At 53.6% G+C, this 26,053-nt stretch overlaps 8 protein-coding genes and 1 non-coding gene across 9 annotated transcripts; 6 read left to right on the forward strand and 3 right to left on the reverse strand.

The window, feature by feature from the left end:
* Positions 1-1,336: 1,336 nt before the first annotated feature.
* Positions 1,337-3,257, forward strand: J4E93_010536 (uncharacterized protein; the record flags this gene model as incomplete). The annotated part of the gene is made up of 2 exons (XM_049348415.1): positions 1,337-2,100; positions 2,591-3,257. 2 exons carry the CDS (start codon positions 1,337-1,339, stop codon positions 3,255-3,257), a joined length of 1,431 nt encoding a protein of 476 aa, XP_049194486.1.
* Positions 3,258-7,618: 4,361 nt separating this feature from the next.
* Positions 7,619-7,692, forward strand: J4E93_010537. Its single transcript has one exon. It is a non-coding gene; the product is annotated as a tRNA-Ile (tRNA).
* A 1,998-nt stretch (positions 7,693-9,690) lies between these two features.
* On the reverse strand, positions 9,691-10,820 carry KRR1 (ribosomal RNA assembly protein krr1; the record flags this gene model as incomplete). The annotated part of the gene is made up of 3 exons (XM_049348416.1): positions 9,691-10,083; positions 10,135-10,704; positions 10,761-10,820. The coding sequence occupies 3 exons, from the start codon at positions 10,818-10,820 to the stop codon at positions 9,691-9,693; spliced, it is 1,023 nt and encodes a 340-aa protein (XP_049194487.1).
* A 540-nt stretch (positions 10,821-11,360) lies between these two features.
* J4E93_010539 (uncharacterized protein) lies at positions 11,361-12,689 on the reverse strand (the record flags this gene model as incomplete). Its single annotated transcript, XM_049348417.1, has 4 exons — positions 11,361-11,558; positions 11,609-12,193; positions 12,242-12,336; positions 12,389-12,689. 4 exons carry the CDS (start codon positions 12,687-12,689, stop codon positions 11,361-11,363), a joined length of 1,179 nt encoding a protein of 392 aa, XP_049194488.1.
* A 206-nt stretch (positions 12,690-12,895) lies between these two features.
* On the forward strand, positions 12,896-14,364 carry J4E93_010540 (uncharacterized protein; the record flags this gene model as incomplete). The annotated part of the gene is made up of 2 exons (XM_049348418.1): positions 12,896-13,251; positions 13,347-14,364. 2 exons carry the CDS (start codon positions 12,896-12,898, stop codon positions 14,362-14,364), a joined length of 1,374 nt encoding a protein of 457 aa, XP_049194489.1.
* Positions 14,365-15,097: 733 nt separating this feature from the next.
* On the forward strand, positions 15,098-16,351 carry J4E93_010541 (uncharacterized protein; the record flags this gene model as incomplete). The annotated part of the gene is made up of 4 exons (XM_049348419.1): positions 15,098-15,127; positions 15,179-15,432; positions 15,488-16,049; positions 16,106-16,351. 4 exons carry the CDS (start codon positions 15,098-15,100, stop codon positions 16,349-16,351), a joined length of 1,092 nt encoding a protein of 363 aa, XP_049194490.1.
* A 1,383-nt stretch (positions 16,352-17,734) lies between these two features.
* On the forward strand, positions 17,735-19,056 carry J4E93_010542 (uncharacterized protein; the record flags this gene model as incomplete). Its single annotated transcript, XM_049348420.1, has 2 exons — positions 17,735-17,838; positions 17,895-19,056. 2 exons carry the CDS (start codon positions 17,735-17,737, stop codon positions 19,054-19,056), a joined length of 1,266 nt encoding a protein of 421 aa, XP_049194491.1.
* A 495-nt stretch (positions 19,057-19,551) lies between these two features.
* On the reverse strand, positions 19,552-20,070 carry J4E93_010543 (uncharacterized protein; the record flags this gene model as incomplete). Its single annotated transcript, XM_049348421.1, has 3 exons — positions 19,552-19,640; positions 19,692-19,958; positions 20,013-20,070. 3 exons carry the CDS (start codon positions 20,068-20,070, stop codon positions 19,552-19,554), a joined length of 414 nt encoding a protein of 137 aa, XP_049194492.1.
* Positions 20,071-24,169: 4,099 nt separating this feature from the next.
* On the forward strand, positions 24,170-25,586 carry J4E93_010544 (uncharacterized protein; the record flags this gene model as incomplete). The annotated part of the gene is made up of 4 exons (XM_049348422.1): positions 24,170-24,305; positions 24,358-24,426; positions 24,483-24,905; positions 25,138-25,586. 4 exons carry the CDS (start codon positions 24,170-24,172, stop codon positions 25,584-25,586), a joined length of 1,077 nt encoding a protein of 358 aa, XP_049194493.1.
* Positions 25,587-26,053: the final 467 nt, after the last annotated feature.

Here is a 26,053-nt window from a genome sequence, read left to right on the forward strand (position 1 = left end):
GCAAAACACAAACTCACAATGTGTTTCTACCACGCCTACTCCCACAAGTGCGGACACACCCAGATGATCTTCCAGCAAATGTGCCCCAAGGGTCAGATCTCGCAGCGAAAGTGCGCACGCGGCCACGACGGCGTAATTCTTGCCACCGTCAAGGTCGAGACGGCTTGTGCTGTATGTCCGGGCTAGACGAGTTATAGAAGGAGGATCTTTACTTAGCCCACCCATTTCTTACGCTCACATGTATCCAACATCTTCCCCGTTATTCCCTCCAGCCACATACATCACAACCATTAGACTTACAATATACAAACATTCATAACCATCTTTCCAACTTCCGTCCTAATGTGACGTCCTCCAATGGCACACTTACGGGAGCGAAACGGCCCGCAGCGCTCTTTCCCAAACTGTCAAGGATGAAGCTTGAAGCACCTCCTCGCGCAAAAGGAAAGCCCTAGCTACCCCACCATCCGGGCTGATCACGCCCACCATGATACCCACAGCGACCCGACCCCAGATCTGCGTTCGCGGATACCTTCCAAGACAAGGGTTCCTTTACACATGCTCGCGTTCGGATTCGAGGATGCTCTAGACTTTTGTGGTGGGCGATCGTCATGGTTGGGGTGTTTAGCCGAGGATAACAGAAGTCGCGAGACAGCACCACAACCGTGACTGCAACGGCAGCGTCGCTCCTTCCTTACCACAACAGCATTCTGGTTGCCCATTATGTATGGTTGATAGGCACAATACCATGCGCCAAGCACATCAGTAAGATGTCATCGCATCACGCAATCGCCGTAAACGACCAACAACAGCTCACGAAGACATATCCAACTAACGATGCAAACGGCCTCTGCAATCTGCAACCTGCAATTCCAACCGAACCCAACGGTGTTCATTTACACAAGGCTAATTACTGTGAATTTTTCCATTGGTCGCACCCCCCTCGGCATCCAAACGTCCCGCGCCCCAACTCACGTCCTCGGTTGCAGATGCCCATCTGACATCCCAATTACCGTACAGAATACGGTCGCACGGCTCGAAAGGGTTGCACCTTGATTGCGGCGCGTGATCATGGGGTTGTGTATAGAAACAAAAGGTTGTGGTGGTCTGCCTTGATGCTGCTATTCGAAGCTTCTGCTCCTTGCTGTGTTCGCCTCACTTTGCGACGGCGCGGTATTCTGTGCGACATACATGCCATTGCCGCGAAATTGTTTGATTCGACCCACTAGATACCCGTTGATAGGTTCCACATAGTTTACAGCGGCCCGCAGACGGCAAGTCCTCTCTTTGTTGAGCCGGGCCCGCTGCCGGTATGCAGGCGGCCGATACTACGAAAATGGCGGTTGGCGCAAGCACGCATGATGAAACTGCACAAGTACATGGAGATTCTGAACCGAAATTGGCAGAGACAAAAGAGCATTTTGAGAATGCGTCTGCGAACGATAACACGACCGACCAAGCGCATACCCGCGACCCAGAAAAGACCACGCCACCCCCAGCATCACTACCAAACACGGTCAACCCCGAACACCCAGACAAAGAAAAAAGCAACGCAGAAGCCATCGCAAAGGAAAACACCGCCGACGGCACCACCCCCGAAGACGAGTCCAGATACCTGCACGGCCCCAAACTAGCCATCCTCTCCATCGGCCTCTGCCTAACCACCTTCGTAATCGCCCTCGACAACACCATCATCGCCACCGCCATCCCACGCATCACCACCGTCTTCAACAGCCTCGAAGATGTAGGTTGGTACGGGTCTTCCTACCTGCTCACTACCACGTCCCTGCAACCTTCATTCGGAAAAGTGTACACGTACTTCGATGTCAAGTATACGTACCTCTCTGCGTTGGTGTTGTTCGAAGTAGGCAGCGTTATATGTGCCGCGGCGACTAGTTCGGCGATGTTCATCGTAGGAAGGGCGGTTGCGGGCGCGGGGGCTGCGGCGTTGTATTCGGGGGGTATGACGATCATTGGGTTCTCGGTGCCGTTGAGGAAGAGGGCTATATATATTGCTGCGCTTTCATCCATGTTTGGTATTGCGTCGGTTGTTGGGCCTATCCTTGGTGGTGCGCTTACGGATCGCGCGTCGTGGAGATGGTAAGTTTTGAAATGGCCAAGTGCATGTGAGTCGCATATTGACTTCTTACCTTTGAGTGTTTCTGGATCAATCTTCCTTTCGGTGCGGTGTCGCTGGGTGTCGTGTTCTTCTTCTTTACGAATCCAAAGAGAATGTACTCGCATCTACCGGTGAAGCAGCGGTTGAAGAACATTGATATCGTAGGGGCTGTTTTCCTGATCTGTGCGATTGTTTGTTTGCTGTTGTGTCTGCAGTGGGGTGGGTTCAGTTACGCGTGGAGTAACTCGAAGGTTTGGGGGACGTTGCTAGGCTTCGGACTGCTAATCTCTGTCTTCATTGGCTTACAGATACGGAAGGGAGATCGCGCGACGATACCTGTTCGAGTGTTCACACAGCGAACAGTGCTGGTCAGTTGCTTATATTCAACACTGCTATCCATGGCTCTGTACACGTAAGTCCTACCCCCATCCATCATCCACTCCTACAAGCAAGACCCTAACACGCCACCAGCCACATCTTCTACCTCCCCTTCTACTTCCAAGCCATCAAAGGCACCACCGCCGAAGAATCCGGCATCCGCACCATCGCCTACCTCGTCAGCATAACCACCTCCTCCATCCTCATCGGCGGCCTCATCACCCTCGTCGGCTGGTACGCCCCCTTCATGTGGTTCGGCAGCGCCATCTTCGCCATCGGCGCCGACATGCTCTACACCCTCACCGTCCACTCCCCGCCCGGCCAATGGATCGGCTACCAGATCCTCGCTGGCATTGGCGCAGGAGCTGGTGTCCGAATCCCGTTCGTCGCTGTGCAGGTTGTTACGAACGAGAAGGATATGCCTACGGCGAATGCGTGCGTCATGTTTTTTAATTCGCTGGGGGGTGCGCTGAGCATAAGTATTGCGCAGAATATCTTTGTTAATACGTTGGCGAGGGAGGTGCCGAGGTATGCGGACGGGTTTGATGCGAGGATTGTGGCGAGTGCTGGGGCGACGAATTTGAGGGGTGTTGTTCCTGGGGATGTACTGCCGGGGGTGTTGCGGGGGTATAATAACGTGATTGTTACGGCTTTTGTATTGGCGATTGCGACGAGTAGTGTGGCGTTCTTTGTTAGTCTGGGGATGGAGCGGAAGAGTGTTAAGGGGAAGAAAATTTGGCCGGTGGTGCGGCGTAGATAAACTTGCGAGTCTAGGGACTGGAAGACGTCCGATTGCTAGTCTCATTCGATAGGTGCAATCCCGTGTTTTGGTTGGCTGACCTGGAAAAGGGTTCATAAAACCTCCTTGATCTACCATTTTGGGGACGTTTTGCCGGCTTAACTGCTTTCCAAACTCTCTTCAAGCCTGGTGCAAATGGATTTTGGCGCGGTACATCGGCTGCAATGATTGGTCCTGGGGCGTCTATTCCGAGCTCAATGCCCATGTTGGGGTCTTCAAAGCTTCCGCGATGCTCTTCGGTTGATGTGAGCTCTGAGAACTCGGCGTCTGAGCTCTTGGTTGTACCTGGACAGGTATCTTCAGAACTTTGACAACGCTCGCCAGCCGAATTGATACGTTGTATCTCCATAGATCTGTTCGTTGAGCTCTCGCGACGTGAGCTATCTCGGAAGCTTCCCCGACCCTCGTCAGCCAGATATAACCGCTGCAGCTCGGCGTCCGATTCATCCGTAGTAGCCAGTTCGGGCGACCCAGATCTGGTGATTGAGCATCCACGAGTCCGCTCGCTCGGATGAAGCCATTGCGACTCGACTTCCAAGCCACCTGCAGTGACGAGCGCGGGCAACACAAATCTAGTGATTGAGCTTTTGCGAAGCGAGCTTTTCTCAACAACTCCAATCAAGCCCCCAACAGTCTTGAGACCAGCGATATCCTCTTTGCTCACTGGGCCGATGGCTGGAAGTACGCCGCGGCTGTGTAGACTTGCTCCGATCCGCGCCATAGCCATGGCGTCTAGTTGGCCTGACCAGGTCGGGGCGCGATATATATAATAGGCCAGATAACTCAGGCCGATTAATTGAAGACCTATCGAAAGCGAAAGTACTATGAGTGCCATCTTTGATAGGAAAGGCTTTTGCATAGCGAAACCGGGAGAGGTATATATTATGCGACCCCCTGGGGGAGCCTGCTCTTCTTTAGCCTCAGAGAGAAGCGTTGTAAGAAAGGCTTCATTTGCGACAAACATTGCGGCAGTTAGCATAGTTTCCGGGTTGATGTACGTTTCAGTTACATCAGATGGAGCAAAAGCGGCAAGGAGATGTTGCGTAGCGAGCCGCACATGTCGTTCTCGTGCCTCTTCGCCATTGAGTGTGGCCTGATCAGTTAAGTCGCATGCATTCGCAAAGCCACCCGTGCGGACTAACTCCCTCTTGTGCAAGTCCTCGTTGAGCGAGCTCAAGTTTGTTTTGTCGAATAGCAACCCAAGATTCAAGAAGGGCATCCCATGGCAAAATAGATGCCATGAAGCGTCTTTGTAATCTCCGTTATGGCCGGTGACATTCGATGATGCGTTCGAGACATAGTTGGCAGCCGAACTTAGCCATGAGCCTCTTCCGAATAACGCAAGTGCACTTGTCATTAGAGGACCCGGTACGTTCCAGGTTGAAGGGTCATCGTTGTCGACGTATAGAGGTGGTGCATCAGGCGTCGCCCCCCATCGCAAATATCGCCAAGAATTCCCGTTGTTGAAGGCCACCGCCATCTGTTCAGTGTCGGGCCACTGTTCGAGTAGTGGCCCATATGTGTTGTTATTGTGGTAATTTGCGAGTTCAAAATAGCCCCTCGTCGTCGTTGCTGTACAACGAATGCTATAGCTTGCATTGGACAGCGTGGACAGCGGCTCTTCCTGGCGCCGATACGGATGAGCAATTCTTGTATGGTTGACTTTGATGTATATCTCCTCAACCAGATCCTGATGATCACGACTAGGTGTCCACGGGAAGGCGGTGTAGTTTCCAGGGACGCATATGCGAACATTCTTCTCAAACACGCCTTCCCAGAACACAGTCAAAGGCTTATCACCAGGACATGGTGATGGGAAATCATCTCGGTCCACCTCGTCGCACACGACCGACGAATTAAGCCTCATGAATAGCTGGCGTAGCACTCCAGTAGTCGTTCCCCTAGGAATGCCTGCCACAAAGAAGTCCGGATAAGGGTCTGTATCAAGGCGAGTTCTTCGCCAGAACAGCCAATGGAACAATGAGTCATCAGGGATCCCCCATCCTGACCACTTGTCTGCTTCTTTGTATGCCGCGTCGACACTCCACATTCGGAACTGTGACTCCTCGTCGGACAGCGATGCTAGGCCTGAGATCACCCGAGACAGCATAGGAAGGTGCTCCACAATAGCCATAGTTCCAGGCTCAAGGTCTCTTCCGATCTCTTCATACAGCTCGGTGCCCGACGGAAAAGACCCAGGGTCCGGAGATGTGGGACATGTACCGTGTGTATGCCAAGCGGGAACACACTCGCACGTGATTACAGCTGCTGTACCGACTCTTACTAGAATCTGGTATAGAGGCTGTTGTATGGCTCCGAGAAGGATGAGACAGGCTGCAGGGACCAGAAACCTCGCCCTCGTCTTTCTACCCAGGGCTCGCAGTTTTGCTGGTCGGGTTCGAAGCGAGTTCCAGACTACCCATGGATTCGTCCACCCACGATCTGCTATGGCAAACATGTCTTTAAGACTCAGGAACTCATCTGGTTTGCGCCGTTGACAGTATATCACTGCTGCTTGCGCCAAAATCGCAGATAAAATTGGGACTGGAAGGTAATTCACGCAATTAGCAATGAGTAGCGACAGGGTGCATTATATGTTACTTACTGGTGATCAATCCAGCGATGGCATTCAGGACATCAACTGCGATCTTCCAATTGCGCATGGTTGAGATCTGATCATCAGTGAAGCCTTCCTGTCGCAGATACGATCTTGCGTTTATCGGCCGTTGCGCAAGCACACATGTCAACGCCCATGGAATAACAAGAAGTAAGACATAGAAGCCGAGAAGCCAAAACGACTTGGTACGGTATCGCAGCGGTTGCGTTGCATGTTTGCGATCGCTTTTGGAAGGCTTTTGTAGCCACTTGACAATTTTATCCATCTTGGAATCGTTTGGAGGTTTTGGTGGTAAGATCATGGAACGCGCGCGACAAAGAAGATAACAGCAATGTCCATGATCAATACCCCAAGTTGCGCAGTGGGCTGTGTTATTGAAGCATGTAAGCCTTCCAACGTTGGCCAGGCTGGGCAGTTGAGGAACCGCTTTGTTGATTGGACGAGGAGCTTAATTGAGCTTACTTCCAAGGCTTCCAAGGTTGTGTAACATGCAATATCAAGCAAGGCGCCCAGCGCGGCGGTGGGAAGGCGACAGAACCGAATTTACAAGTTGTTCCATACAATTGCATCACCCCAGGGCTCCGCTTCAACCCGGGACATGGGAATGGTTCTGCCCAATGCGATCGATTGACGCCTCCACCGACTTATTGGTATTCTGGGAGTTAAACGAGGCGTTCCAAGTCGGGTGGCGTCCAATGAACTTCGGGAACATACTTTACCGTACTTTTCGGTGCGGCCTGCACGGCTTCAATGCCTGCTGGAATCAGAACGGCATCTTCAGAGCATAGCCGGGAGATACTCGCAGTGATTCCACCGTCTTGTTCAAGCAAGGTTAACGTACTGACATCTCCCGGGTACGATGTAACGACATCTTCGTTCATTGATACCACTGCGTCTGCTTCAATCAGCCTGTACTGGATCCCCACGTCAGCGGTAAGGACCTCTTTTCTCTGCAACGCTTGCAAGCCGCCTTCGAACCCTGGCAGCTTGAGTCTCCGTCGCGAAGGCGGGGGCCAAATCCAAGGCGCCTCTCCTGCGAACAGAGCAGTTGCTTGAAGACTCTAACGCGGACGAAGAAGAAGGCAGTGGTATGGAAGAGCTCAACGCCGGCGTTCTCGAGGCAAAGTAACTCGTGCCCAGCCTGTGGAAAGATTACCTACACACCTGATTACATCCTCCAGATTACTTAGGTTAATGAGATAGGAGTAGGATATAGGAAGAGTAGCAGGGCTTCGTAAAGAGCTGGATCGACAGGACTAACTTGACCGTCAACAACAAGGATCTCCTATGCTACCTATGTGTAGCTAACCGTACTAGCGATAAAGCCGTGAAATTGAAGGTATAGTGGTCGCTTTCTAATCTATACGCATATCTTAAAGGAAATAAGCGTACGCGCGGGGAGTAGTGACGACAGGCGTTGAAGATCAAGAAGGACAATGCGAACAATAGTAAGGTGACTTGTCCGTTATGTCCCGGTCTGCGTGGTTGGAAGAAAGAATAACATTGCTTCGGACACACGAGGAATTATGCAAGAATGCGCGAGGCGAAAAATTGCTTCCCAACTCTTTCCGTCTGGAGTACCCCACCTTCCTGCAAACTTCTCTAAGCCCCCGCTACGAAGTTGCTGCCCGTGATGGCTCCAGATTCTGCCTACTACAAGAATTTTATATCTTCAACTTTTTCCATCCAATTACAAGACAACATCGGTCGCTTAGCTCAGTTGGTTAGAGCGTGGTGCTAATAACGCCAAGGTCGCGAGTTCGACCCTCGTAGTGACCATTAAAGTCCTTTCTTTTTGCTCTTTTTGCTCTTTTTTTTTACCTCTTGTGAGGATTCTATGTCAAAAACTCTATTATATAGAGTCTAGTAGGTTGGGTTGGTCCACAACCTGTTCTCGCGAGTTCAACCACCCAGATAACTATCTCGAGCCTGCCTGTTAATATCTCTTTTTACGTTCGCTCAAGAAGGAAACCTCGACTCTCTTCACTATGTTCAATGCCGTTCAACCCCCCTAAACCCTCCTCCTCCAACTCCAATGCCCCTCTACATCCCCAATAACCTCATCCCATATCTTCCAGTTTTCCGTCCATATCCCATCCTTCCACTCAATCGCCTGCTGTGCTTTCCTTGCATACTCCACCGCCTTCCCCTTATCCCCAACAGCACTATACGCCAATGCCGCAAAACCATACGCTGTGTCCAAGAACCCTTCTAGGCCTTCTCCGCGGTAGATCGTTAGCAGGCCTTCCGCCATGGCGGGTGAGGCGGAGGAAGTAGGTGACCAGTCGTTGAGTTGGGATTGGAGGGAGTGGATGTGGGAGAGTGTGGCGTCGGAGGAGGGGGATGTGCAGCGTGAGCAGGTGCATGTGAAATGGAAGCCAGATTGGAGGTGCTGTTGTCGTTCTGATGTTGGTTCCAGGGGTGAGGTATCTGCGGGAGTTAGTAGGCGCTTCCAGGTTGAGTGATGGGTTGTGGTGGGCTTACATGATATCGTGATCTCCTCGCCCGTAGCAATCGGTCGTGTAACGCGAACGGTGTGCGTTAAGAGGTTGGTGTCGATAACGTATTGCGCACTATTATTGTCACCTGGTCAGCATGCCCTCAACATCTCGCCTCTTCGTCCCTATTCAAAGAATCAAACACTCAGCGTGAAAGGAACAAACATACTTCGGATTACACGCATGGTTCAACCTCGACGTCTCCGGCCAAACCGCTAGATGATTCACCCCCCCAACCACCACCTGAAACGTGTTCGCCTTGACCACATCCTGCACCTTTACCCTCTCATCCCCATACACCGTCGCCAAGCCCAGAAACCTCTCTTTCAATTCCCCGGGCAACTGCTCAATCGCGATGCGCCAAAGCTTCTCCCGATCTAGGGTCGAGAGTTCGGATTCCAGATATGCGATAAAGGCCGGTGTGTAGCTTGTTACTGTATCGCCGAAGTTGAGGGACCGGGTGGCGAGCATGCCGATGCCTTTTCCGGGGCGGGGGGCTGTGGTGTAGACATCGCTTGGTGTGTTGACATTATCCGAAGCGAGGGCTGAGGGATCAAGGAAAGCGGGTAAGGAGGCGAATTCCCGGGCTAGAGATGGTGTTGTGACGATTGAGATTCCGCGGCCTTGGCTGAAGGTATCGTCTGTGTAGATGCAGAGCGTGTCATTTATCCCGGAGAGATGGGGGGTGCAGAGGGGTTGGTGGGACCATGGTGCGTAGGGTGAGTTTTGATTCTTGTTTTGCATACCAGGGAGAGGGAATGATGGGGAGCAGGACGCGTAGTCTTGGGATCCGTCAAGTGAGGTTTGGAGAAAGAGGGTGTAGAGTGGACTTTGTTGCCGGCATTGTTGATGCCAAGGTATTGTCGAAGACGCAACGCATGCGGCGTGTGCTAGGAAGATGAGATGGCTCCGCATTATGGTTTAACTCCGGTAAGGGCACATAAGAATTGATGAGGCGGTTAATATGGGTTCGTGTCAACATGATGAAGAGCGTGCGAAGTCGAGTTGCGTAGGATGGCATGTTGGCGGATGAGACGCAAGGCGTTTGGCCCCTGTCGCTAAGTATAGAGCGCCAAGCCGTGGGCTTACTTGAGCGCAAGAAGCGTCAAATGAGCGAGACGTGGTGGTAGTAATACAGAATTGGGTATTTGAACTTATCAAGCTAACCTAAACACCTGTCAATGCTTTTATGGTGTTCTCCCAACAAGAAGGAATGCGCCCATACTCCACTCCCAGCAACGCGACACTGCCGCGTCGAACTCGCATCGCATATTACAGATCAAGCAGCCTCGCCCTCGGAGCTGCGCTTCTTCTTCTTCTTCTCCTTACCCTCGCCCTCTTCCCGTTTCCGCTTCTTCTTTTTCTTCTCCCCGCCATCTTCCTCCGGCGCAACGTATTCGGCCATTCTCTCTTTCCGCTTTGCGTCCATCTTGTCCTTCATCTTGTCTTCCCGCTCTTCCTGCACCTTCCTCTCCTTTGCATGCTTGCCCAGGAAGTATTCTCCGCTCTCGATCTGCAGGTCGACCTTGCTCTTCTCCTGCGGCGGCGGGAACGGTGTGTATGTCTTCTTCGTCTTGTCGGTGACTTTGTGGGGTACGCGGCGTTTGCTGAGGGAGCGCTTCTTGAAGTTGGGGAGGAAACGGTCCCAGCTCTCGTTGACTAGCTCGGGGTCCTGGTCAAGTTAGTGTCTGTACTCCATGTAGCTGTCGCATCCAGAGCCTACCTTGGCGAGCTCCTTCTTGATCATGAGCTCCTTGATCGCGTAGATGGGGTGGATGTTGTGCATCGTGTCCTCGACAATGCGCCGGACCTGCTTGAGGCCTTTGTAGGGACCCATAGCCGCGACTGTGTTTCCTTGCACCAGCAGATATGTTTCCGTGAGCAACTCCAGCGCTTTCAGAGTCGATCCATTGGGCCCCAATATGCGCTGCCGCCTCTTGACGAAGCGATCTTTGTTTCCGACCAGATTCCGTATCTTGATGATGTCCATGGCCACCTCATCCTCCAGAATCTTGACTGCTTGCGGCGCCGGCACGCTTCGCGCAAGCAGCTTGATCAGGTCTCGCGCATTCAATATCGCCGCCGGGTCGTATGTCTTTTGCGTCGTCCATACCGTCATGGAGCCCTCGACCAAGTTGAGCTCGCAGCCTACACCCTGTTTCTGCAGCGCTTGCGTGATAAACTTCCATGATCCCTTCAGATACTGTTCGCGATACTTGGGGAAAAGCGTGCTGAAGCGGGACTCGTCGGTGAAGGCGCCGGCCGTGTTGTCTTCGGGCTTGAAGGGCTCGATCTGCGCGAGCGTTAGAGGCAAGTTTCTGCATGCGCGCAGTTCCGGCGCAAACGTACCTTCCACTTGTCGATGTCATCGGTATCCCAGGGCTTCTCCGCATTGTGAGTGGACGGCATGGTGGGCGATTCGGTGTTGGTCGGATTGCGATTGGGTGCGGGTAACTTTTTTTCTAGAAGTTGCACTTTCACGCCAGGCGCGCTAAAGTACTGCCACCGCCCGGACCTGGCAGGGCTAACTCCGCAACACCTACTCCTTCACTCAATCTAGCATCACCTCATCGCATGCGCTCTTCTTTCAAGCGTTCAAACTCGTGTTTCTACCGGTACCACAGCTGAGATATCAGCTGATCGAAAAGGATCTATGGAGTGGGCGTATGGCGCTGAAACTGAGGGGAGTTTCCGGGCCATGTCCAATGGATTGGTTGGTTGGAAGGGGATGTAGCGGTCCAGATTCTGGAGTAGCCATCAGGAAATGTGATTGATGTGGACAACTTCTAGACTGTGCCAAATTTGCGCTGCACGTTGATCAGCATGGACGGAAATGAAATATGCCATGTTTCTCATTTTGCTTTCGTGGAAAGCTATCTACAAAACTCCAACTATGAGTCTAAGCCGTGCTGTCCCCCATCAAACGGTCGTTGCCATTTCGACAACATTTCATAGCACCTCAAACTCATAGTACACATACGCCGTGTACTCTTGCTCCATCTGCCCAGCTTGTGCCATATCAGTCGACAGAGCCTGATCGTCCTTCTGGATGCGACCCTTGCTGTCGCGGCCGAAGGCATTACCGCCGAGGTATGCGTAAGCCGAATCGAGATTTGACTTTGCCCTCTTCGCTGACTTTGGATCGGTCTGGGAAAGTTAGCAGGTGCTTGGTAGGTTTCGTGGGACGTCAAACTCACCTGGACTATGCCGCATACGAAGTCGAGCGGTAGACCGTATCGCAGCACCGTCTCGACAAAGACCCTCAACGCCATGACGTGAATCCAGATCATGGCGCTCTCGCTGTATCCTGTGCGGCCCAGCCGTAACGCCTCGCCCCAGAGCTTTTTCTCGTCCTTGGCTAATTGTTCCGCCTCCTTGGCCTCCTCTTCCTTGTTGCCCTCCTTGTACTGGTATTCTCTCGGTGTCCACCGCTTCTCTCTGCACTTGTGCACAAACTCGCCGGAATGCTTCTTGAAGGTGGTGACAGCGAACAGTGTGAATTCTGAGTCTTTGGCCAGTTCGTTGGCGGAGCGGGGCACGACCATCGGACACAGCTCCTCGTAGTCTTTGTAGAAGTCCTTTACGTTGTTGTTGGGGACGGCGATGAGATGCGTATCGAGGTATTCCGAGTCGCGGACGATGGATTTGGGGTTTACGACGTTGACGAGGGACTTGGTCGCGAGGTTTCCTGTGCGCTTCCGCTCGGCGGCTTGGAGGGCGCTCTTGGTCTGGTTGTACTGGCTGAACTTGGACTTGACGTCGTTGTCGATGCCTTGTATTTCCTGTCCTTGTCAGCTAAAGGTACAGCGTGATACGTGTGTAGTGTTCACCTTCTGCAGTGCGTCTATGAGTTCTGCAACGGACTTGTCTGCCCGGTACTTGACTTTGTTCCACTGGAAGTTGCGCAGATACTGGTCGACAGGCTCTACGTCATGTGAGCTGCTAGACAACAATCGCATACTGCGCAGTCCACCTACTGTCGTTGATCGTCTTCTGCTGCTGTATCTTGCCCTCGTCGCCGTCGAGTATCTGCCTCAGGCTGTCGCCGACCTTGGCGACTACTGCCTCGCAGGCATTGTTGAGCTTAGAGAGGTCATCCGCCTGTTGGACAAGCGCATCGAGGGTTCCGATCTTGAAGTTGGGTATGGCAAAGGGCGAGGTGGTGCCCACGTCATTGGTCACGGTGGAGCGCAGGGCAGTCAGGGCGTCGTCTTGGTGGTTCGAGGGCGAGATGGACGTCGGCAGCGACACCAGCAGGTACTTGCTCCCCTTGGACATGGTTGCTGCGGTTCGTCTGGGGCAGTGGCGGCGCGATATAGGCGGTTATGGGAACGATGGCCGTTTCGGTGGATGGAATCCAGTCGGGGGAGCTTGGGCCTCGTCGGGGCCTAGGGTGCTGGGAGCTGCCGTCATTGGCGATATATAGTCGGCCGTGTATACCCGTCGGGGAACGAGACACCAGAATTCCTCCTCACCCACGCAAGATGGCCTCGAAAAAAGCTGCTCTGGCGATGCGCCCGGCCGTCAATGGTCTTGCGCCGCGCATTTGGAGGGCAGAATACGCCCAGGTCGCGAGTTACTCCACAACAACGCGCGCGACTCCAGCCCCACGTCCCCGCAACCTCACTCGACTATCGCAGCAGCAGGTCCGGTATGCTTCTTCTGCAGGCGCAAACGAGCAACTGGGTAAGACGGGCCTGTACGAGCTGCACAGCAAGTATGGCGCCAAGTTTGTGCCCTTTGGCGGATATGCCATGCCCGTGCAGTACAGCGACATGAGCATCATCGACTCTCACAACTGGACGCGCGAGAAGGCCAGCTTGTTCGACGTTGGACACATGTAAGTTCAGTGACGAAGAACGCCATGTTCAATCTTGGAATGCTATGAATACTGTTGTTCGATACCCCAATCACGTTCAGCGCTAATTTGGTCAGGGTCCAGCACCACTTTTCTGGGCCTGGCGCCGAAGCCTTCCTCGAGAGCATCACCCCGTCGTCGCTTTCGTCGCTCCCCGTGCGCCAGTCTACGCTGTCAACACTGCTGCACTCCACCGGCGGCATCGTCGACGACACCGTTGTCACGCGTCTCCCCGACCGCTTCTACGTCGTCACCAATGCCGGCTGCAGGGAAAAGGACACGGCCTACTTCAAGACGCAGCTAGAGGCCTGGAAGAATGCACACCCCGATCAGCCCGTAGAGTGGAACATACTCGATGGCCAAGGTCTGGTCTCCCTCCAGGGCCCGCTGTCCGCCGAGATCCTGTCGCGCGTACTAGACGACAAATCCAAGAAGGACCTCGAATCGCTCTACTTCGGTCAATGCGCCAACGCCGTCATCAAGGGCACCGATGCCGAAGTGCTCGTCAGCAGGGGTGGATACACGGGTGAGGATGGGTTCGAGATTAGCATTCCTGCATATGCCACCGAAGCCGTGACCCAGTTCCTGCTCGATTCCGCCAAGGATGAGTTGCGTTTCGCAGGTTTAGGAGCGCGCGACACCCTCAGACTAGAGGCGGGCATGTGCTTGTACGGCCACGACCTTGATGACACGACCACACCAGTCGAGGCCGGACTATCTTGGATCATCGGCAAGGACCGCCGCGCAAAAGGCGGCTTCCATGGTGATTCCGTCATCCTGCAGCAACTGAAGAAGAAGTCCGAGGGCGGTGGTGTGTCACGGCGTCGTGTCGGGCTCATTGTAGAAGGATCGCCTGCACGAGAGGGTGCTGAGATTGTTGACGGGGCCGGTGAGAAGATTGGCACCATCACTTCTGGCTGCCCTTCGCCCACCATGAAGAAGAACATCTCGATGGGTTATGTCAAGGACGGTATGCACAAGGCAGGAACTGAAGTTGAGGTCATTGTGCGTGGCAGGAAGAGGAAGGCTGTCGTGACTAAGATGCCCTTCATTCCCAGTAAATACTACAAGCAACCAGCGAACATCAAGGCATAGGCCTCGTTCTGGAGACGGAGCTGCAAAGAAACTAGTATAACTTCAATTCGTCATCTTTCTCGGTCGTGTCGTTTTCGATGTTCTTGACAACAGCTCCAAGTCTGCGGATATCCATCGGCATTACGTGCCCGATCTCCGAGCAGCAAACGACCATACGCCGACAGATACAGGGACAATTGTCGCTTCCTCATCGGCCTTTCTATCAAAGTCAAACACGCGTTCCATCAACTAACGGCGTCGTTCGGGTCGTACAACGACGTAGCCCGGCGAGAGATGCCGACCGGCACCGTCATGATGCCGCTAACACTGGGTCGCGGCATCTGCGGCATCAACGCTTGTAACGACGCATCGACGTCGATGGTGAACATCAGTCCACAATTCTGTTGTCTGGTGCAGTCGTTGCGAGTGTTCCTGTGCTCTCATTCGACTTCGTCGCTCTCATTCGATCTCGTTATCGGCAGATCACACCACGCACGTCAATTAACCGGCTGCAGGCCCAGTGCAGGGAAGATGCTCCTGGCGCGAAACTGACAAACAGTGAGTCGTCTAGAATGGAGCGTGAGGGTGTATGGAGACTGTTGTGTAACCAGAGAGGAGAGGGTTGGAGATTGGGATTTGGGTATTTAAGAGTTGGCAATGACCGTCGATTTCAAGCATCATTCATCGACCATACTTTCAACTTCCACCTCCTATCCAAACACACCTACCACTGCAAAGTCTCCATCTCACCATCATGCCTCTCACCAAGTACAAAGCCGCCTGTGTAAATTCTCACCCTCACTCCCCCCACGCCCTCCATCTGATCAAAGTGTAGGTCACATCCGAGCCCTGCTGGTTCGACCTCGAAGCCGGCGTCCAGAAGACCATCAAGTTCATCAAAGAAGCCGGCGACGCAGGCTGCAAGCTCATCGCCTTCCCTGAAGTATGGATCCCCGGGTACCCCTACTGGATGTGGAAGGTCAACTACCAGCAATCGCTTCCCATGCTCAAGGGGTACCGTGAGAACTCGCTTCCTATGGACTCGGAAGAGTTCCGTCGGATTCGCCGTGCGGCGAGGGATAACCAGATGTGAGTTGTAGTCGTCTTAGATGGGTGTGGCGACTCTGATTGACAACGCACGCAGCTACGTCTCCCTCGGCTTCTCCGAGATCGATTACGCCACGCTGTATCTCGCGCAGGCCCTAATCGACCCCACAGGCGAAGTCATAAACCACCGCCGCAAAATCAAGCCCACCCACGTCGAGAAGCTCGTCTACGGCGACGGCGCAGGCGACACCTTCAAATCCGTAACCCCCACCGAACTCGGCCGCCTCGGCCAGCTCAACTGCTGGGAAAACATGAACCCCTTCCTCAAAGCGCTCAACGTGTCCGAAGGCGAGCAAATCCACATCGCCGCCTGGCCCGTCTACCCGGGCAAGGAGACGCTCAAGTATCCTGATCCGGCGACGAATGTGGCGGATCCGGCGAGTGATCTTGTTACGCCGGCGTATGCGATTGAGACGGGGACGTGGACGCTTGCGCCGTTTCAGCGGTTGAGTGTTGAGGGGCTTAAGAAGACGACGCCTGAGGGGGTGGAACCGGAGACGGATCCGAGTACTTATAATGGGCATGCAAGGATTTACAGGCCTGATGGTAGTCTTTACTGCAAGCCTGATAAGGACTTTGATGGTCTTATTTTTGTTGATGTAAGCTCCCATTGCCATTGTGCCGCGCCGACCAGTTCACTGATATGTTATTGTAGATCGATCTCAACGAGTGCCACCTGACCAAGGCGTTGGCTGACTTCTCGGGACATTACATGCGCCCTGATCTCATCCGTCTGCTTGTTGATACTCGTCGCAAGGAACTCGTTACGGAAGCCGATACAAATGGCGGCATTGCGACTTACACCACTCGCGAGCGTTTGGGGTTGAATGTTCCGCTCGATGCACAGGCGCCTAAGGGGAAGGTGGGTGCGGCGGATGCGGCTGTGAGCTCTGCTGTCTAGGCCTGTGACACAACAACACAGATCTAGACATGATGTCTCTGCATAACTTAACGTAGTCATAGCGATACTGATGCAGCTGGTGCACTACTAGTAAATGCGAAATCTCCACTCCTACTCAAGACCCAATCCATCAGCCTCTCGACAAATTCCTCGCTTGCAACCTTCGCAGAGCCAGGTTTTGTGTGGCTTGCTCGTCTTTTTACTGTAATGAGGCCGCTTTAATCTCACACCCTTCCACACCAAAAGCCGGTATGAAACTCGTTCCAAATATGAGGATTTGTCCAGCTTCAGAATTCCCAGCTTATCACACTGCTTGCAGCGTTGTTTGAATACCTCGGCGTTGTAGCTGCCGTCTGCATACTGTCGTATTGATATGGCTACTTTGCCACTCGTCCATCTCCAACCACGTGTCGGACAGGTGGGGTCGTAACATCGGAACTCGCCCGTGACGAAGGTTGAATACGTCTTGCTGGTTCCTTGGCTGGTGTTTTTGTCGTTGAAGCGTGGTGGGGTTATGTGTTCTGAGACGGCGAGGGCAATGTCTGGGTGTAGAGATGGGAACATGCGGGATGTACTGGAGGGACCTTTCTTCTTTGCCATCTCCGGACTGTTATCCGCTACTCGAGATGAGCGTAGTATGAACTCGCGCGAGAAGAAGATAAGTTAGATGGGATAATGATAGACGTGAGTTTACTCAACGACGCATAGCTAAGTGAACCGATTCATGAGGCTTTGAAGGAATGTCATCTTTCCTAAGAGCGACAGCCACGGATGTTACCCCGCAACTTGATGAGTTGTACTGCAGCGTATGGTACACAATATGCATACCCCTCAGCCGTGGCATGCTCTGTAGAGGCGTGGTTAGTCGTTCCTCGAATCGCGAGGCGGGGTGGCGCAAGGCTGGCAAGGACGGTCTACGCGGCATGCGACCTCTGGCAACCCGACGTGGGGTCTTATCTATTGCGGACGAACGCAGATATTCATGCATCCAGACTTCATGCGTAAGATCCTGGTAGTTACATGATGCCACTCTTCCAACTGTTTCTGGCACTCCGCATTCTTGGCATGACTAGGGCGCTCAGAGGTTCAGATCGTCCGTAGAAGGCCGGCTTTTTGGAGCGGACAGGATTCATTGTTGTTAGCAGTATTGCCAGGGTAAAGAGATTGCTGCTCATCGTGCAGCGATGGAATCCTAATGGGGTCCGAATGTCATGGAGGAGGTGTAGTGAAGATAGGGGAAGTATAGGCGAGATGTCAGCCGGCACTAGCGCAGAGGGCCGCCGCGGGAGTCATGGATCCTTGTCGCAACTTTACTTTCTCCAAATCTTCCCCACCACCAAAGTCCCGACTTATGACAGCCGCTACCCCTTCACCCTCATAACAATGGCCGACGCAGACGAAGATGCGTCGCACTTGCGTGTACCTGACGCCGCCGACTACGACCCCACAGAGGAAGCGCAAGATTTCCTGAAGCTCGACAAGCTCACGTACGCCTTCACATGCCCACCTATCTCATGTCGCATGGCTGATATAACCACCTCAGAGCACAAGACAGCGCGCATCCAACATTACCTAAGCGTGGCGAAAAGGACTTCGAAAGTCATGAGACGAACCTTCAGCTTGACACACTCGAAGCCTCGCGCCGGGCTATGCACGGCGTCCTCTCGTGGCAGCGCACGCACACGCAAAAGGGCCACATCTTGGCCATGTACGACCCTGAGCGCAACATGGCATGCGTCGACAAGGTCCGCTCACAGCACTTTCAGACAATAGGAACGAATAAAGGCGGAAGAGAATGGTTACTGCCAGAAGAAGCCTTGTTCTTGCTCGAGCGAGGGACATTGGATGTTCGGTGGCCGGTCAAGCGAGAGGTGGGCGACAAGACGGTGTACAGGACTGAAGACGGCGCGCCAATGAGCTTGCAGTCGGCATATGCTGCTTTCATCGGTTTTGAAAGCGGCGTCGGTGGAAAGCTGACACTGGAGATGTACAATGTCTACGCAGGACTGAAGAGATCGGGCTACGTCATCTTCAGGACAGGAACATGGGACCACGATAGAGGAGACGTCGTCCTAGCACCACCCAAGACAGAAGAAAACACCAAAACGGGCCCAGGAATAGTCACCCGTTTCTTCTCCGATCTGTGGCGGCGACTGAGTGAGCCCACATACCACATCTCGTCCGAGCAGCTTGCTTTTGGCCCGCTCATCAAGCCCGGCTTGTATCGAAGCTACAACGACGTCTACCGCCTCCTCAAGCTGATACCCACCTACGACCGCTCTGCCCCACCCACCTTCATGCTCCCACCTTCGTCAGACAACCCATACCGCGTCCACTTCGACGTCTACCGCACCACAGCCCGATTCAAGAAATCCGCCCGCGGACCCCCAGACTTTCGCATATGCGTCGTCGACGCGCGCTCGACGCCTATACCAACAGGCGCACAGCTGAATGATCTCATGGCGCAGGTGCCGGAAGACAGACCCAAAGGCGACGGAGGTCACCCGAACCAGAGGCTGAAGCATGGATGCAGGAATGTGGTTGTGGCGGTAGTGGATAATGGCATACCGAGTTATCTGAGGATTGCCGATGCTCCGTTTGACGAGGTTAAGATTTATGAGAGGTCGGCGCCGAGAGGGAAGGGTGGGGGGAGAGGAAGAGGAGGTGGCAGGGGGAGAGGGAGGGGAAGGGGACGCGGTCGTTGAGCATGGCACTCTCCTTATCAGTGCCAGTCTCCGAGAATTAGCTGCCACCGACGAAACTCGACCAAGGGCTTCGCTGACACCGCAGAAACATCCTGCGAAGCAATGTTCCCCGAGCTAAGATCAGTTCACACGAGACGGAGAGCTCGACCAAATCAGGCCTAATAAGACCGGTGAGCACTCGGCTGATTGCTGTGTCAAGCGGAGCAACAACCCGGGATAACTATCCCATTACGTCGCACTGTGGTATGAGGCATCAGGCACAGGCGTAGAGATGCCAACTCTGTCAAAGGCAAAAGTATGAAAGATCATGTCGCATTCAGCCTATCGAAACAGCTATGAAAAGAACCCCAAAGCAAGCACGATATTAGGCGGGCCTATATACCCTGACAGATATTACTCAACACATTACAGGATCTCTTGTCCCCCTCGGCATTACATTCCTCAATCGCGTCGAAGCGGCCCATCAGCTCATCTCATTCATCTCGTTCATCTCGTTCAGTACATTGGGTCACCAACAGCCGTGATGGATGCGGTGCATACACCATTCTGGCAGTATCCGGCGGGTGTAAGCCAGCCCCAAAGTTCTGGCGCAGGGTTAGCGTCGAGTCACGACGTAAGGACGGATGAAGACTTACCAACAGACTCGCCGTTCTGGAAGATAGCATTTGCCGCGCCAGAGATGGTCGCAGAGCAGACTTGCGTACCGCTGAGCTGATCGCAAGTGATGATGAAAGGAGCCGTCGCGCTCAACGGGGCACTGGCAGCACCATAGCAGCGTCCACCGTCGCACCACGCTGCTACGCTGGTGTTGGTACCGTAGTTGTTGCCGTCAACAAGGAGGTTGTTGAGTGTGCCGGCTACGGTGATGTTGCACTTGTATGAAGAGTCGCATGCGCCGGACACTGTTACACTTTGTTAGTGGATTGAATGGCTTATGGATAGAATTGAACACTTACTAAGGCCATAAGCAGCACCAAGAACACCAGAGAAGGCCTTGTCGATCACACCTGGCATCGCGGGAAGGTTGTCGAGCGTAAGCTTGCCTTGTCCTTGAACGGGAGCAGAGAAGGTAGACGGCAGAGCGGTGGAAGCTGTAGCTGGAGCGGAAGTGGGTGCCGCAGTGATGGTTGCGACCGATGAGGTCTTGACGGATGAAGCTCCCAAGCTGACGTCGACGGCCAACAAGGTCGAAGACGAGACCTTGACTCCCAAGAGGGGCGAGGAAGATCCACCGACATTGACACCGAGCAAAGGTGCGGTACCCGTAGTGGTGGCGGATGCGCTGCTGGCCTTCGAAGTGATGACTGAGCTGGCAGCGCTGCTGACCTTCGAGACGATGGCCGAGCTGCTGGCCTTGGAAACGACCGCGGAGCTGCTAGCCTTGGAGACGACTGCTGCACTGCTAGACTTCGCAGTGACGACTGCAGCTGCGCTGCTGGTCTTCGAAGTGACCGCTGCGACAGCACTGCTGGACTTGACGGCTGCTGCGCTGCTAGTCTTGAGAGCACTGGAGGTTTTCGCAGTGGTAGTAGCGCGTGCGTCGAGGACTGGCGCAGCTGCGGCCAAGGCGCTGAAGAAGGTGATGGTAGCGAGAAGCTTCATGATGATTGATACGAGGGACCGAAGTAGGGGTAGTGATGGAAGAAGCGAGAGATGCCGAGGAGGACAAGAGATCAAGAGCGAAGGTAAAGCTGTGAAGCTTGTAAAGCGAGAGCTGGAGATGCTGAGGATGCCTTTCTCATGCAGCAGAACTGGCTGCTCTTTATGTGTTTCTCCAACACACCATCCGTTCCCTTGAAGCATCCCCTGGGCCGGCGTCATTTGGATTTGTCCCATGGCAACGAGCTCGATCGATGTCGACGAGGAATCCAGATCACCGTCTACACCTCTGGTCTGGCCCTTCCCATCGCGAACGTGCCCTGGATCTAGAACTCTGGTATCGAGAACGGCCACGAAGAACGCTTGGTGTATGCCATCGGGAGTGCGCGAGGTTGCCGGAGCTGGGTACCTGCTTTATCACAACTCCCATTGGTGCGGACCCGATCCGCTGTGTTCAATTCTCCTGAGTCGCATGGTCTAAGCAATTCCAAGATACGGGTGCTGTTCCGCCATAGGCTTGGGTGGAGCAACACGATCTCGAGGCGGGCACTAGCGCATTGCGCAAAGGGTGGGCCCGTCGACCTGGTTGCTTGATGATGCGATAAGGCGCCAAGCACTCGATTTGCATTCCATCGGACACGGTCATGTTGCTTGAATACCATGTAAGGTTCGGTGCTAAGATGGCTAGCACTAGCTCCCGCAACCATAAGTGCTCGCCAGGGGTGGTGCCCAACGCGGGGTTGGCGTTCAGGGTGCAACACCATCTGCGTTCCTGATGATACTGATCAGCGCACAGGATAAGGCCTTCCCCACGATTCAGCCGTTGGATACGATGGAACATCTTCGTGGAGGAAGTGGGTCTTTGATCGACACCTTGTCAGCGCTCTTGTCTTGCTGGATACTTGAACTGCTCGACAACCACGGTCGCTCAACGATTGGGTGACTGACAAATACATATCGAAGTCGTAGCTGTATGTTGGCATGCAGCCTCTATCACAACGCCTGCAAAAATCTCCCTGCAGGCCTAGAGCAGACAAGACACGCCGCCGATATCATGTCACTGCTCCGCGCAACGATAGCGCCGAGAGTCGAGTGCGCCTTTGGATCAGATTGGAGGTCGGACTTGTTTCGCGCCAACCTTCGAAGTTGTGATCAGGAGTGCGCGACGATAGCGCAAATAGTGTTGGGTTGAAGCCTCGTTCTCGCCGGCATGACGGTATCAAAGCCCGTCAGCACTAGCGTAGCGCACCGTTTGATCGACTTCCCACGTTTGGATCGGCGCAGGGGTAACACTTCGGTAGCGATCGTGGTATTAGTATGGTGAGGAGCGGGACGAGTGCCGTGCGGACGATTGGGATGGTGTGTGAGTAGCGCAATATCTGCACTATGGATGAGTCTTCCGGAGGCAGGTCCCGGCTTGCATTATGTTTCGGAAGAGCTGGTGTCTATTGTAGACGTCTAGGAATCGTTAGCAAGAGCCTGTTCGATCGCCGCCATCGAGTGTGAGAAAGGCGAGGAATCTGCTCAGGGTGTGCATCGTGTCGCTTCACTCAGGTTGTTGCTGTATGTTGCTGTGCTCCAGCGGTCCAGATCCTGCTATCGGCTTTGCGTTCCGAGGTCAGTGCACGTTGGCCTAAGCTTCACACACCTTTACACACACCCAAATCGTAGCTACTTCGACTCCCAGACACAATCGGCAACACCCGAAAGACCTCGGATCGATGTTGCGTCCAAGCTCAACATAACGTTATTTGAAAAGACCAGGTACTTGGGTTTGGTATGAGCGCGTGGCGCATGCAGGTCGACTGTTAGCTTGCACGCACCACGAGTGTGTGCCTGGATCACCGCGTCTCACTCATGCCTCAGCAACTAACCTTTAGCTTAACCAGACGTCATCCCTCGGAGCTCTTGCCGCCGATGCGCTGCCTGAACAAGTATGCCACTAGTCCCATCCTGGGGGACAACATACGTGGAGCGGGAGCGACCACCTCGGGAGTATTGAATGTCGAGAACTCTGGCGAAGGGTTGTTGTTAGACGCCCGAGATCTCTCCAGTTTTTAAGGCGCACGAGACCAGAAAAGAAGACGCCTGCTGCGACTGCGACTGCGACTGCGTGTCTGTGTTTGTATTGGGAGATCATGATGAAAGAGGCACTTGCGTGCTAGCGCCGCGCTACCCGACTCCTCCAACACGTCTCTATCCAGCGGTTGTGCTGAAAAGTCCACAGAACAGCGACTGCATGAAAGCGCGAGCAAAATTGCAAATAATTTATGCGCATTTCAAATCTGTTACGATCTCATTGGACCAAACGCTGTTATGATGTCTCAGTCCCCACTATGGCTCCGCTCTTATCACGTCGGTGAATACTTCTCGGCGCATTTCGCAACCACGAGGTACAAGAAAGGATTCGCTAGCCTGGATTTATGACGTAGGATTCAGAACAATGGGGCATCGTTTGACCTTCCGTTTTGACGATTCAAGAGATCCTTCACGTCTGCATCACAGCCTTGAAGGTGTTGTAGGAGTTGAAGATGGTGAGAGTTGGTCTGCGTCATCGTAACGAAAGAAGAGAAGACATGCCGCAAAGCCTATACAGTGCACACAATGCAGGTTTTGACGAAAGCTTTGGGATCATGGTGTTTCGTTTGAACGAAGAGGTTATCGCTTTGGTGAACTACGACTCATGAGTGGGTTCACACAGCGTCCGAAATGGGTTACTATACCGTCCAACCTGGCTTGATACAACGTCTACAGTGGGTTGATACATCATTCACAGTGGATCGTTGGATTCAGCGGCTATCGTTCTCGCGAACTACGACTCAGGAGTGGGTTCACACAGCGTCCAAAATGGGTTACCACACCATCCAAACTGGCTTCATACAGCGTCCAGAGTGGGTTCATACAGCATTTGGAGTGGATTGACGTAGCGTCGAAAGTGGGCGCACTGCTGGGTACAGTCTGCAACGAAGTCACTGACACACGCTCAGAATTGAGGACGGTGCCGGACAAGAGCCCACCAAGCTTATCGTGATGAAGACTTTTCTTTGGGGATCAGCGTTTGTGAGACCGGGAGTTGTCAGCGACTTTAATCACAGACTGCCGTATAAGTTGACTCGATGCGCGTCCTTTCACGCACTGAACAACCCAATTGTTCGCAGTAAAGATGCTGTCCAACACGTCGATTGACGGACTAGCACGAGTCCCATATGCTCCATCAAACTTGTCTCTGGTATCACTGGCGCAGTCCTTCCCAGCAATGATTGCTATCTTGCTAGGGCTTGTGGCCGTACTCTCGACCGTCGTTAGTAACAGCGAAAAGCCGAAACCACCGCTAGCAAATCCTCCACGCTGGTACCAAACTACTTTGTCAAAACGGATTGAGTTTCTCAAGAACGGAAGAGCCATACTTGGCGATGCGAGAAAACGCTACGGCAAGCAGCCCTATAGGTTGATCGTCGACACAGGCGAATGTCTTATCCTACCTCCTGAGTATGCAGCAACAATCCGTAACAGCATGGATCTTAGCTTCGCAAAAGCAATAGAGAAGAACTTCTCGGGACATGTTTCCGGCTTCGAGATGTATGCCGTCTTGCTCCACGAACAAAGACTTGTACAAAACGTTGTGAAGGACCAACTTACTAAATACTTGAGTAAGAAGCAAGCAACCACGAGTATAATACGAAGCTAACAAGACTCCCCAAGACGTCTTGACAAAGCCCCTCTCGGAAGAAGCCAGTCATGCTCTCGACGTGATATTCGGCCGAGATACGGGTGAGATAACCTTCCTCTTCGTCTCAAACAGATGATACGAGCTGACCACCTAGCAGAATGGAGAGAAACCGTTATAGCAGACAGCATTCTCCAACTGATCGCCCGTCTCTCCACCAGAGTCTTTCTGGGCGACACCATGTGCCGCAACACAGCGTGGCTCGAAGCTTCCAAAGCCTACACGGTAGCAAGCTTCACCATGATTCTCAAGATGACTGCCCTACCATCCTCGCTCAAGTTCCTCGTTCCCTGGTTCTCATCCGAAGCGAAGAACGTCTTCAAACACGGAGCCACATGCCGCGCAATCCTCACACCTCTTCTCGCCGAGCGTCGAGCGCTGAAAGCTGAAGCTAGGAGAAACGGCAAACCGGAACCTGTCTTCAACGACATGATCGATTGGTTCGAGCAGAAGAGCGGAGGGACAGGGTACGACCCTGCTCTCTACCAGCTTGCGCTATCTTTCGTAGCGATACATACGACCAGTGAGCTGCTAACGCATGCTATAACCTTGCTGGCAAATGAACCCCACTACGTTGCGGCATTGCGAGAGGAAATCGTGAGGGTACTAACAGCCGACGGGCTGACCAAGGCGGCGCTCGCAAACCTCACGTTGATGGACAGCGCGTTGAAGGAGTCGCAGCCGTATAGACCCGCTGCATTCCGTAAGTCGTTCAGTCGAAGCCGGAAAAGAACTCCAAGCTGACCCTGCCCCAGTAACAATGCGTCGTCAAGCCCAGCGCACCGTCGTTCTCCCCAACGGCCTCGTCATCACAAAAGGCGAGCAAATCGCCGTCGACGGCTTCAACATGTCAGACCCCACCGTCTACCCCGATCCACACAAATACGACATATACCGCTACCAGCGCATGCGCGCCAGCACCGACCGCGCCACAGTCAGTCAGTCGCATCTCGTTTCCACCGGTCCCAATAACCTTTCGTTTGGGCATGGCGCACAAGGCTGTCCAGGCAGGTTCTTCGCTGCGAATGAGATGAAAATCGCCCTGTGCCATTTGTTGCTCAAGTACGATTGGCAGTTGGCTGAGGAGACGGATCTGGAATCGAGGTTCTTGTTTGGCGAGACGGAGGCGCTGAGTAAAGGGAATAGGCTGAGGTTTAGGCGGAGGAGGGAGGAGATTGATTTGGAGGGGTTGGCTTATGTGTGATTGGGCTTGAGGTACACTTGTAGAGTAGCGATATACCTATTTTATGTGACGCGATGTTCATGTAGCACGAAAGTGTGGTGTTGCTGCGGGCGGGCGTGATGAGGGCCGCCAGGCGCCAAGGATCAGCGCGTGGCGGGTTCGACGGCCCTCGCCCGAGCTTCCGCGTGCCGTCTCACCTCCTGCACTCCACTCACCACCTGTGCGCATTCCGATGCTGGCCGTGAGACTTTCGCATCTGCCTATCCTGTTGTGGTAACAGCCGACGAGACTTCGGACACTATGATGGCCTTGCTCGGAAGACATCATGTCTCACCGGGACCCGGCGACTTGATCAAGTCTCCGAGATGATGCGCCTTGGTGGTCAGCCTTCGGAAACATTACAGTAACCGGCGCTCGAGATGGTTCAGCGTCGGCATGATGCTTGAAGTATACGAAAAGTTCCCGTTCCTTTAGACGATCCTGTGCAG

This window comes from Alternaria ventricosa, assembly GCF_023758065.1.
Source record: "Alternaria ventricosa strain BMP 2768 chromosome Unknown scaffold_31, whole genome shotgun sequence".
Taxonomy (NCBI): Eukaryota; Fungi; Ascomycota; class Dothideomycetes; order Pleosporales; family Pleosporaceae; genus Alternaria; species Alternaria ventricosa.